This window comes from Nomascus leucogenys, chromosome 14 (assembly GCF_006542625.1).
Source record: "Nomascus leucogenys isolate Asia chromosome 14, Asia_NLE_v1, whole genome shotgun sequence".
In the NCBI taxonomy this organism is placed as follows: Eukaryota; Metazoa; Chordata; class Mammalia; order Primates; family Hylobatidae; genus Nomascus; species Nomascus leucogenys.
Window position 1 is genome coordinate 81,822,105 of NC_044394.1, and position 13,380 is coordinate 81,835,484.

General features: G+C 43.6%; 1 protein-coding gene across 2 annotated transcripts in view; it reads right to left on the reverse strand.

Annotated features, from left to right (window-relative positions):
• Window positions 1-4,971: 4,971 nt before the first annotated feature.
• The window catches only part of IL1R2 (interleukin 1 receptor type 2), a 37,070-nt gene continuing 28,661 nt past the window's right edge, over window positions 4,972-13,380 (reverse strand). For both annotated transcript variants that reach the window (XM_003274871.2, XM_003274870.4), the window contains exons 6-9: window positions 11,098-11,160; window positions 8,725-8,860; window positions 7,143-7,285; window positions 4,972-5,169 (exon numbers count right to left, since the gene is read on the reverse strand). In XM_003274871.2, coding sequence (XP_003274919.1) covers window positions 5,003-5,169; window positions 7,143-7,285; window positions 8,725-8,860; window positions 11,098-11,160 — 509 coding nt within the window. In that variant the 3' untranslated portion in view covers window positions 4,972-5,002. The remainder of the gene's footprint in view (window positions 5,170-7,142; window positions 7,286-8,724; window positions 8,861-11,097; window positions 11,161-13,380) is intronic.

Here is a 13,380-nt window from a genome sequence, read left to right on the forward strand (position 1 = left end):
ACTGGTGGCAATGCCTTCTTGGAGCCCAGTAGCAGTAACGAGTAGCCCTGAAGGGTGGCATGGGCAGAGATGCCAATGGGTGAGGACCGCAAGAACAGGAAAGCAACCACAAAACACGAAGCACCTTTGCGTGTCCAAGTGAACTATTGGCAGGACGTCATGGAAAAAAACAATGAGAGTTGAGTGTAGAGACAGGAGCAGAGAAACTTAGCTGAGTCCCGCTGATGGGACCCATTTGCTCACACAGGCTGGGAAAGTCCAAGTGACACATGCTGTATCCATTCTGCAGACAATTCTTAAATGCCTGTGCCACAGCAAGACACAGTGCCCGGTGCTGGGCTGCATCAAGGAACGTGAAGGCTCCTGCCTTGAGGAACTTACAAGAAATACACATCCCACCCTTTCTGTGAAAGATTCCCTATATATTCCCATAGCATTCAAAATACTTGAGAGATCACATTTATTTTTTAGTTCATAAATTATTCTTGGCTTCTGTTGTTGATGTGTGCTCTCATCCTTAGTTCTTGCAGAAGTAGCATTTATTACATAAGACGTGTGTTTTTCCCGTGGGCAGTGCATGGAAGTGTGAGGTTTCCAAAAACTATTTATCACGCCCTCTCCCCAGCTTTTGTAGGGTTGGGGGTGAAAAAATTCACCTTCAGAAAGTTAAAACAATAGAATCAACAAAAAATAGAGGAGATAGGCCACTTTAAGAAAAGAAACCACATTGTTTCACTTGTCCATCTGTTTGTGTGTTCAAATTGGACTTAGGGACACAGAATTAGGTTAGTCATAATCCTTGGTTCAAGACACAGATTCTATATTGGTCCCTGAATAGCTTGTTTTTTTATCTGTTTGTTTATTAATAAAGTAAACAATCACAATCTACTACCTAACATGAGATCTAGAACTTAATGAAGTTTATGTTTTCCTAACCCATCCCAACCCTAATGTAATCACTATCCAAACACACACACACGAACACACACACATATCTATATTTAAGAGCATATATATGACAAAAACTACATTTTAACCGTGTGTGTGAATATATATGAAGATGCTTTCACATATTCGAGAGAAAGCATATTAACTTTAGTTGTTTTCACTGTATGTAAAAGGACATCATTCTAAGAAATGTTTCTGGGACTTATTCAATAATATATATCTAAGATTCATCCATATTGTTCCATGTTGTTTTTTACTGTAGTGCATTTTATTGCTTGTAAGAGCCACACATTCTCTTGTCCAGCGGGTATTGAGTTGTTTCTACATTGTATTTTACTCTTTATTATGGAAGTTTTCAAACATATACAAAAGTAGAGAGAATGATATAAGGAAGCAGGGTGCAGTCATCACCAGGGCCAACAGTTATCAACATTTGGCCAATCTTATTTCATGTATTCTCCCATCCGCCACTGGATAACTTTGAAGCAAATCTCAGACTTCACCCATAAAAAATTTAGTTTGCCTTGGCCAGGCGCGGTGGCTTATGCCTGTAATCCCAGCACTATGGGAGGCCGAGGCCGGTGGATCACGAGGTCAGGAGATCAAGACCACGGTGAAACCCCGTCTCTACTAAAAATACAAACAAAATTACTCGGGCTCGGTGGTGGGCGCCTGTAGTCCCAGCTGCTCGGGAGGCTGAGGCAGGAGAATGGCGTGAACCTGGGAGGCGGAGCTTGCAGTGAGCCTAGATCACGCCACTGCACTCCAGCCTGGGCGACAGAGCAAGACTCCGTCTTAAAAATATATATATATATTTAGTTTGCCTCTTGGATAATAACCTTTTTTTAATGTAGCAATGCAAATATCACACTTATTCCTTAATATTAGCATAAATCCAGCACTCAAAATTCCCCTATTGTCTCGCATCTTTTCTACCTGTGTGACCCCACACTTCTGCAATAGTGGAGGGGAGGAAATGCGTAACCTGTGAGGTCAAGGCAGAGTCTGAAAGCCGGTGGTGGTTCTCCTCCGGCTGCAGTCAGCTCCTTTTCTGGGTCATTGCTGAAACAGCCAGAATCTAAAGCGGGGGACTCCAGAGAGCACTGGAGAAGTTCCAGGAAGGAAGAGAGATGCAAGCCGCGTGGCCCCAAGCCTGAAGATAAAGAAAAGGCAGAAGCAGTCAAAGAACCCTGTGCAACGTCCTCACCAAATCCTCATTCTCAAACCTCACTCTCCTCTCCTTTCCGGTTAAAATCTAATAACGTGTTCAAAGGCCTCTGCCGGCCCCTCCGTACTTCTCCCTCCCTGAATACTTAGAAAACAGGAGAAGAAGGGAAGAGAAGATGATAACAGGAAAATAGAAAAGTGAGGGGTCAAAAGTTAACTGCCCAAAACCGCCTTCACCTAAACCAGGCATTGGCAAACTTTTCCTGTAAAGGACCAAATAGTAAATATTCCAGGTTTTGCCGTCTCAACTACTCAACTGTATCTTCATAGAGCAAAAGTGGCCAAAGACAATCTGCAAACAAACAGGCGAGTCTGTTTCCTACAACTCTTAATCCACAGAAACAGAGGGCAGGCTGCATTTGGCCCACAGGCTGCGGTTTCTCAGCACGTAGTCTAAATACAACAATTTTTATTTCTGTCTATTCCTCCTATGTTTTTGATCATTAAACAGTTACTATAGTTGAAATAGAAAAATATGAAAAATGGAAATATAAGATATAGCTAAATAGCTAAGTTAATTAATGTGATTATTCCCATTTTTCAGACGAGAAAATTGATGTACTGTGAGATTAGAGGATTTGCCCAAGATCGCAGAGGCACCAAGTGGCAGTGCTTGAACTTGAACTCACAAAGTCTGCCTTCAAAGTCCAAGTTTTTAAGTTTTCTCCTTGTCTAGATGCAAACAAATGTCAATATTGTAACCATAAAAATTGTACAAAACAGTGTATAATATTTCCTTAACACTGTAAACATTTAAGTCTCACAATTTTGATAATTTGGTCATTATGATATTGATCATTATAATTGACAATTGCTGCATAATTTTTCATCATTGGGGTAATAAGTTTTATTAAATTATTTTATATCTATAATGATTTTATTTTATTAAATTATTTCCTAAGCTAAATTCCTAGGAGTAGTAAAATCGGGCATCTCTCAAACCTTGTTGTGATGTGCTGGGGAAGACAGTGTTGATTTGTGGTAACTGCCAATTTCTGTGGTGTAAAGACTCCACAATGGCCACCAATTTTGAGCTACCAACATGACATCACTGAACAGAGCCAAGAAGAGATGCACATCCTGGGCTCTTGCAAGAAGATGCAAGCTGGTCCAGCACCCAACTGACTTGGCTGGTGTTGCCTCTCTTCTTCCCAGCACCAAATTATAAATTGAATTACAAGTGTGAGAGTGTTTCATAAAAACTTTTAAACACTTGATAGTGTGTGAGTGCACTGGTATCTCAAATTTGCTCTAATTTACATCCCCTGGTTCTTACTGAAAGTGTCATTTTTCCATGAGTTCCTTTATGTGTGTCTCTTCTGCAATCCCCTACTCACGTTTTTCCATCTGGTAGGGTGATGATGCTACTATAAACTGAATGTTTGTGTCCTCCCAAAATTCATATGTTGAAACCCTAACTTCCAATATAATGGTATTAGGAGTTGTGGCCCTTGGGAGGTGATTAAGTCAGGAGGGCTGCCATCTATCAGCCAGGAAGTGGGCCCTCACCAGACACCATATCTGCTCACACCTTGATCTTGGACTTCTCAACCTCCAAAACTGTGAGAAATAAATTTCTGTTGTTTACAAGCCACCCTAGTTATAGTATTTTGTTGTAGCAGCCCAAACAGACTAAGACACATGCCTTTTCTATGACTTTGAATAACTGTATACATGATAGTTATTCATTCCTTGAACTTGTCTGACACAATTTCATCTAAACCTTGCTTTTGTTATTTTGTTGTGCAGAAATTATAATGTAATTAAGCCTACTCACCTTTACACTTGCAAGTCTTTTGGTAATGAACAAGAGAGAGTTCATTCCATCTTCATTTATTCTACAAGTATTCATTAAATGCCTGCTTTGAGGTACTGGAAATACAGCTGGGACCAAAATAATCTCTCTGCCCTCATGGGTCTTCCATTTGGGTGGGAAACACAAATTGAAAATCAACAAGCAAATCTATACTGCAAGGTCTGGTGGTGATAAAAGCTACAATGGTACAAAGCAGGGTGAGGGGACAGAGAGGAAGGAAGGTCCTCTCTGGGGACCTTCCCTCTGGGAAGGTTACATTTGAACAGAGACCTGAAAGGTGGAGTCACCAGCCGTGCGATTTTCCTGTCATTGGAGCTTTTTTTTTTTAATTGAACTCATTTATCTATCTGGATTTTATTTTTGTTATATGATATGAAAGAGGCTCTGGGTACGTGTTTTTCAATTTGTCTACAATTATCTTAATGCCCTTCCTTCTATTTTCAGACATGTTGTTATGAAGTTGGGTCTAATTCTCAGTTCACTAATACATTCCAATGTGTGTATTTTTAATTGCTATTTTTTGGATATCCCTTTCCAAAAAAGTTCACCAATTCTTGCTGATTCTTCAGCTTTAGCACTGAATTATCCTTTTCAGGCTCAAAATGAACAACCAGCTTCCTGAAAGGCAAACTATGTCTTAACCATCACTGTATGTACAACATCTCCCATAGAGTCTAGCCAAAATAGACTCACAATATGTTTTTGTTGAACGAATGTCAAATGTTTTCCACTCTCATGCAGGCCTAAGAGAACTTCACTCTGTTAAATAGGTCACAAGTAGCAGACAGCTACTCACACCCACTCACAGGCACATCTACTGTTGTCACTGATTTTTAGGGAAAAAAAAAAAAACAGAATGTAAGACTTTAGTCCTTTACTACAAAGCCACTATAAATGTGGCACCTTTGGTAGACAACTGAGGCGAAGAACAGAGTCCCTCAAAAAGACACAGCCACTTCCATAAGAGAAGACGTATGGAGTTTGTGTTTGAATTATTTCATTCCGTTTATTTTACTTGGGATAGGATTGAAAGTCTTGATGACGAGGCCACAGCACAGTCAGACCATCTGCTTTTCCAGTTCTGTGTTTGCACCGTCTGTGCATCCATATTCCCCCCAAAACCAAGAAGGCCAGTGAAAGTGGGGCCAGCACAATGCCCCAGGAGAACGTGGAAGAGGCTGTGGGAAGAAGAGAGTCACATCAGGAGCTGAATAGTCTCTCACTGTACAAGAGGACAGGGCAATGCAGGTGCACAGGACAAGAAAGAAATTGGAGTTTGTTTTTCTTGATAAACGTGCATTGATTTTCAGAAAGCACATCCCTCACACCAACATGGAGGATATTTGAGAGTGATGTCTGTGGCATTAGAGAAACAAGCGTGATAGGACAAATCTGTTAGAAACGTCATAGGGTAAGTGGGCAAGTGCTGAGGGTTTAACTTTGTTCTGACAGTGGGACACTGTGCGTTTAAGATGCTGTTTATGTCTCAGTTGGCCAACTGTGACAGAGCCAGGAACAATCTGCCCTTTTCCAATGAGCATGGGTGTCATGAGGATCAAAGGAAGTAGTAAAGGAAAATAAATTTTGAATAATGGAGCTGCAGGAGCCAACACGATTGCTTGGGTCCAGCTATTTTATGTTCTGCTCCTTGGCGTCTCTGTGTTACGGAAATACAGGAAGAGACTCTGAATAAAAAGTTAAAAAGCAAATGTGAGAACAGAGTGTTATCAGACACATTGTTGATGAGACTAGAATCATGCATTTTTAAGCTATCATTTACCACAGTCTGTTTAGTCATCCAGGAATCGACATGACCTCAGCCTCTTGCTCCAGAGGATTCTCACATCTTAAAACTCCACAAAGATTAGAAATAAGTTCAGCTGTAATTTTCTGGGCAGCTGTTTGAATATACCTCTCAGTCCTAGTGAAAGACTTACAGCCTGTGTTCCTTGGATCAGTCACAGCCAGTCACATGTAGGGACAAGGCTCATGTTATGGAAAATTTTAAAGGTTCCCAGCATCAGGGCGAGACAAACCACAGGTTCCTTGGGCTCACTAATCTGACCCCGAGAGGGAACATTCTGATTTTTGTGGGTAAATGTGCACAACCACCATCTCTCTCTCAGCCTGCTCATCTGGAAATGATCTGAAACACCACCCTTCACATGTGTGCCCTCATTCTCAAACTTCACTGTGAAAGGAGCTTGTTGAGTCACAGGCTGCAGCCTCTCCCTAGGAGAATTTGACAGGGTGGATCTGGAGTAAGTCCAGAGATCTGTGTTTGTAACCAGTGGCTCAAGTGAGTGTGAGGCTGGTGGTGAACAGCGCACAGTTGGAGGAACGTTGGGTGCCATTCCCTGTCCTGAGGCTGGAAAACATCATTGGCTTTCCAGTTTACACTATGTCTGTGGCTGCCTCTCCAGCAAAACATGGAAACCTGGAGCGATTTGTATTTATGTTATTGCTGTTAAGATTGTCCACGAGGCATCACTGAGATTTCAGCTGGGAATCACTTTGGCTTGCCTGCCATTAGCTACGGGCTGTCAACAGAGACTACATTAAAGGCAGCTCTCCCTCCTGCTCAACAATTAAACACTGATATGAAATCAATTTAATCAAAAACAATAATGTGGGTTTTCCTCCTCTTCTTTTTAAATGTCCTTAAATGAACGCTGGGTTGATTTGGCTGTAGCCTTGTACCTATTTCCAGTCATATAATGACTTTGACCCTAAAGCTGCCCTGAAGCCTGCGTAGCTCCCAATCCCCAGCTCTTGGAGGATGAAGTTTCTCATCTTCAGGATAAAGAACAATCCACCCTCCTCTAGAGGCCATGTGAAGACAGGTGATCAGGACCCAAGGCAGAGCCACATGCAGACGGAGTATTTCGAAGTTTACTGTAGAACCATTTCATCCGTTTTCCAAAAATCGGCTTGCCATTTAAATTTTTCATTTGAGTATAATCTCCCAAAGTCCAGCCTCCACCCTACCAAAAATCTTTAAAAATGGGAGGTTTCTTTACAGCTCTCCACTAGCAGGCAATGCAAAGGAATTTCTATGGAATCATTTGGAGAACAAGTAGCTTTGTCTAGTATCCATGGAACATTCAACATGTTATATTCTCCTGTAGTGCTCCCCAAAATACATACATACCTTCCTTGACTATGGTGCGTAGCGTCTGAAAACTCAGGGTATTACGGACAACACATTTAAAATCCATGTGCAAATCCTCTCTTGTGACAGGATCAAAAATCAATGGCACTTCAATGTAGTTCTCATTATTTTCTGAATATTCCCTGAGTTAATAAACATTCACTTAATTACGATTATATCGAATGCAAGCTTGTCTTTCACAGTGTAGACATCTAAACACTCTCCATTAGAAGTACCCATTGCACTTTTATTGTTTTCAAGTTTCATAAAGTTAGGAGCTCTTGCCACCATACTTGTTATTCATTTGGGACAGTTTCTAAGCCTATTCCTGAAGGCTGAGTGTCACTGAAGTTGGCGGTCACTGGCATCAAACAGTTGTTACACTACAGGGTTAGATAATGGGGAAGTTCATCTTTTAAGTCCGTTAATGAACAACAACAACAAAAAAAAAAAAACAGTCGTGGGAACAGAAACGTCTAGTTTGAGGAAACTTGAGTCCCTCACCATTAAATCACTTGCGTATTGAAGGGCAGGGAGTTTCCAGGACTCCAGCCCTCAGTGGTGCCATCTCTTCTCACCTCTACTGCTGACTCTCACTCTGGAAACCTGCAGACAGCCCAGGGAATGGCTCTGGCCAGGATAGCTACCATTTATAGTGTTAGAGGAATTTATAGACACCTCACTACTACCCGTTAGTATGAATAAAAACATGGATGAGTGGATCCACTAGGAATATTTTTGTTTTATTTGTAGGGGGAATATAGGTTCCTTTAAGTAAATGGATCATATGAGTAAGCTGAGATGGGCATTTAGTTGTGGCCAGGTCTTTTGCAATGAGAACTTGCAAGCACATGATTATGCTAACCACACATAGTTTTTATCCACTAAATTACATCCAGAAAGATCTTTTGTGATAAGTCTTTCAAAAAACACAACCATTTGGCAAGCAAAAGCTCAGGCTAATTCAAAGTATCAAAACTGTAATTTTAAAAATACATTACAATTTGGAATGTTGAATGGTCTCCCTCATAGGCAGCAAGTTCCCATTTACAAAAGGTCTGATTGTTGTAGTCTCAGAATAAGAAAACATTTTCTAGAGATGACTACTTATGAGAACTGAATTCTTCCTTTTTTGTATTATTAACCTTCCTTAGAGAGTGTGGCAGTCCACAGCTCCCTGAGAAACAGAAGAGGTACTGCAGATACTGTGGCGAGGTCTCAGGGTCTTTTTAAGGGTTTATGAAAATGTTTGATAGGTTGCAGAGTGGAAAATGGAAAGGTATGAACTCCAAAATATTTTTCAACTTGCAAAAATAAAAGGATCAATGTTTAATTAAACCGCTACAAAATGCATCATCAATACCAACATGTCAACTGCAACTCAACTTTTAAGTATTTACGGAGAAAGTTTGATTCTCAAGATAAGTTTTAGCAAAATACAATTCTTTAAATTATAAACATCCAACAGTTTGGAATCAAAAAAGGTTACTTTTAATGTGATATGTGGGTCATAGTGATAACCGTTTCCAAAAGGAAGAGCAAAACCCACAGGGTTCTCAACAGAAGACCCTGGCCCACTTACTGGCGTGGCCCCTCGGTCACGCGGCCTCCCCGGTAGGCACTCTCTATGTGGGTGCCATTGGCCGTCCACCACAGCATGGTGGTTAAGGGTGTGCCGGTTCCCAGAAACACCTTACACGGGATTGTCAGTCTTGACCCTGTGGACAGCAAGGCACATCACGTCACCTGCAGAACCAGCACCTCCCACCCATCAGCGAACCTGAGCCCTGAGTCCCTCCTCGGCTTCTCAAACAACCCTCACCAGCCAATTCTTTCCTTAGTAGAAAATTTAGTTTTCTCAAATGATTCTGTTCACATGGAGCTTTACTATTTACAAAGCACCTCTGGTTCCTACAACTGGTCTTCATGGCAGGCGAAAACCAAGAGGCACCTGAAGTCAAATGGCTTCACCAGGGCCCCTGCGCTCCCCGGGGGCATGCTAACTTCAAGCCTACTTCCTCCGCCCCTCACTTCAGTTACCTCAGAAAATCCAGATCAATGTGTGGATTCTTTCTCTTTGCCTGAGGCTGGTCTTGGCTCTGATGTTTATCCTGGGAACTCTCCATTCCCAGATGACTCTGACTGGGGATCAAATTCTTTAAAAACTCTCGCTCTGTCGCCCAGGCTGGAGTGCAGTGGCGCGATCTCGGCTCACTGCAAGCTCCGCCTCCCGGGTTCACACCATTTTCCTGCCTCAGCCTCCCGAGTAGCTGGGACACGGGCACCCACCACCACACCCAGCTAATTTTTTGTATTTTTAGTAGAGATGGGGTTTCACCGTGTTAGCCAGGATGGTCTCAATCTCCTGACCTCGTGATCCGCCCGCCTCGGCCTCCCAAAGTGCTGGGATTATAGGCGTGAGCCCCCATGCCCGGCCAAAAACTCTGTATTTTCTATAGATGGTGCCCTCTGCAGTTGTGCAGTGTGATGGACTGGGTCCCCCTGCCTCAATCATAGGAAATTATTTTTCTTTTTCATTCACCAAAGAAGAGTAGAAGGAAAAGCAAAAGAAATCCTTCTCACTTGTTTTTTCCTCGTGGGTGATATGGCTTCCTGTGGTGTGTCTTTTAATGCACCTGGCCCCACGACGGGTTAAGAATGTCAGCCCTTCTCCATCCTATGCCACTCCTATGACCTTAAAGATCTTCCTCAGCCATAACAACCTACTAATCAGTGTCACGTGGCCCCACCACCCATTCCAGTGCATCCAAAGCAACTGATTGGGAACTGGGCCTGGGAACTTGGCTGGGAAGCCCCAGGGAGCCAGAACACTGGGGCTCCAGTAGATATCACCCATATGTCCATTGCCCCAGATTTCCAGGTGGTTGTTCCTAGAGCTGCAGCCATGGGGACTGCACTGTGGCAGTGGCAACCCAAGTGCCAGCCAGCAGTCCCAGCAACTGCACAAAAGCCCTCCTCCTCTATGGCCTCCAATTCAAATTTAAAATTTAAACCAACACTAAACAAAAGGAAAAAGCAAATAAATTGCTTTTTAAAAGACTGTGCAGCCAGGGTTTCATAAATGAGTAAAAGACCTACAAAAACACTACCCAGAAACAAACACATAAAAGGGTGCAGCCTTTATAGGCACACAGACCTGAATCTGAACTCCAGCCTGACTCTGAGCACGGACTTTTGGCCTCCACTGAGCCACTGTGATGCCCTGGGTGGCTTTTTCCTTTTGGAAAATTGAGGGAATAAAACCTACAGGATCTATGCTGAGATTGAATGGGATCCCATTGGACATAGTAGATGCTCAATAAATATCAATTCCACCCCACCACTAGCATCAGTAGGTTGTTAGTACAGTACACTTACGTACCCTCACTGGCCACTAGTGTGGACCTGTGCTGGCTAGGATGGACTGCACCACATGAGGTGAAAAGCAGAAAGCCCCACTGGTCATTTTCATAACACCATTCGACCAGCTTACCAGCTCTTCTGGCAACAAGAAACTGACCACAGCTGAGCCCACTTTACAAATGGAGTCTTAGAGAGAGGCAGAGAGCCAGCCAAGTTCTGGTGATGTGAATTATTTTAAATACACTGAGGGTGCTGGCTCTGCCTGGGGTTCATGCTGTTCATCTTCTCATGCAGTTGATAACTGCTGCCAGAACGTTCAGATTTTCACATTCAGATTTTTACAGGTGGCTTTGCATGAAGCAAAGTATACCTGTTTTCAGATTATGCCATTTCTAACCAAATTGGCCAAAGGGAAATATTCCCTCACATTTGTTATTCCGGCCTCACACACTGGAGTTCTAAGGTCTCCACCCAGGCACACCGCACCCAAGGAGCAGGTATGGTCAGCAGACACGAGGGTTCCAAGCTCCCTGCATTGGGATACTGGGCACCCCCACAGGTGTGTGGAATGCATGGTCCTTGCGGGCCTTACCCAGAGAAGCTGATATGGTCTTGAGCGGGGAAATGATCACAGGAATGGTCTCCTCTTTTTTTTCTGAGAAAGATGTAAGGAAAAGAGATTCTGTTAGGAAAGCTTTCATTTGACGCTGTGGTTCAAGTCATTGTTTGGCTAATCAACTAAGTTATCCTTTCCAGTATCGCCAGTCATTATGAGAGTCAGCCTTTGTCTGGCAGAGGAAACAGGCTCTCTACAAAATCGAGCATCCTTGGCCAATGACTTTCCCAGCAGAGAGATTACTGGAAGAGGCCACAGCTAAACACACATTCCGCTGACAGGAGGTCTTCAGTCCTTGCTCTGTGATAAACAATTAACCATTTCCCTCCCAGACTTTCTGAACACAATCTTAAGAGTCAAGTTTACAAGGTCCACGAGATAGATTTTCCCCGAAACTCGATCTGACCTAAAATATCTTCTCCACCTCTCCAAAGTGCCTGCCACAAAATACTCAAGATTCAGTTCTTCTAGAAAAGGCACAGGGCTCAAGAACCACCTGTTTGGAAGGCTAGTGTGTAACCTGGCCTCAGCCACAGAGGTCTTGTTAATTAAAGAGATAAACTCTTTGGAGAGGCAGAAGTGGATATCCAAGGGATTAGAGCCAACGTAAAGAAAGGAGGCGGCCGGGTGCGGTGGCTCACACCTGTAATCCCAGCACTTTGAGAGGCCAAGGCAGGTGGATCACAAGATCAGGAGTTCGAGACCAGCCTGACCAACATGGTGAACCCCTGTCTCTACTAAAAATACAAAAATTAGCTGGGCTTGGTGGCGTGAGCCTGTAATCCCAGCTACTCAGGAGGCTGAGGCAGGATAATCGCTTGAACCCGGGAGGTAGAGGTCGCAGTGAGCCGAGATCGCGCCATTGCACTCCACCCTGGGCGACAGAGCGAGACTCCGCCTCAAAAAAAAAAAAAGAAAAGAAAAGAAAGGAAGAAACGAGGCCCCTGAAATGAGCAAAAAGGACACCTGGGGGGTGAGGGCTGTGAGTTGTCTCCACGACGGGCCTCATCATCCTCACTTCCACAAAACAGCATTTTGAAATCCTGACATGAGTACACATTAGACAGCATGGCAGGACAGCCTGAGGGGCAGACGGCTTTTGGACCACGGCCAGACGCCTTTTCCTCCCCTCAATGTCACGCGCTGCCCTATGGAGCTGGGGCATCCAGGGAGAGAAAGAAGCCTCCAGGATCTCAGTGCTTCTTAGACTTGAGGGTCCCAAGCATCACCCGGGGGTTTGTGAGACACAGATGGCAGCCCCCAGACTCTAGTTTCAATCAGTAGGTCTCCACGGGACCCGAGATTTGCATGTCTGTTGAGTACCCAGGTGATGAGGCGCTGCTGGCCCAGGACCACCCCTTGAGAGCCACTGAGATCCTGGGAGGATCACAACACAGACAGGCATGTAGGGCGGCTGCCCCCTAGTGTTCATGCGCAGTATCGCAGAGACAGGACCGTGCCGGTCCACGGAAAAGCTCAGGAGGCCTGAGTCAGTGGCCTGTCCAGAAACAAGGAGCTGATATGAACGAATCCTCACAGGACTGTAAAACAAACACAGTCAGGACGCTTCAGTCCGTGGAAAAATTCGGTGCAACTGAATCTCTGGATTCTTTGTGAGAAAAATATCTTTTCCCCTCATAGACCAATTATTTAAACTTAGTGTGTCTCTGGAGCTCTCTGAAATCCCCTCAAAACACCCCAGTTGTGTTCATTATTCAGTATAAACAACAAAGAATTGTGGCCCATTCTCCAAGGCAAAGTCCAGGATTTACATGGTTACACCTGTCTCCATGTCCAGCACACAGTTGGTACAGAGTAAATGTTGAACAAATGTGAAACAATAGCCAATACTGCTCAAAACACCATTTTCAAACGAAACTCATTTTAATCAATGGCAGCTCTGACTATCTGAAATATCGCTATTAAGGGCAGCTAGATCCACCTTAGGGAAGACAAATAAAATGCGATTTCCACTGGATATGCAAGGCTAGCCCTCTGGTTAGAATACCCAATAAAATTGAAGTATCCTAAAATTAAAGTTACGGCATGTGGTGACCTCTAGCCCTATAGGTGCAAAGCTTCACAGGACACTTTCCAAGGGTACCTTCTACGGAAGCCACTGTTTGACTCTCTTGAGTGGTGTGTTTTAGCCTTCATCCTGCAACCCTATAACCTGCCCAATTCATTCACCTTTTCTCAGAACAACACCCTGACTTATACCTTTCAAAGTATCACACACGTCTTAATAACCTGATGCTT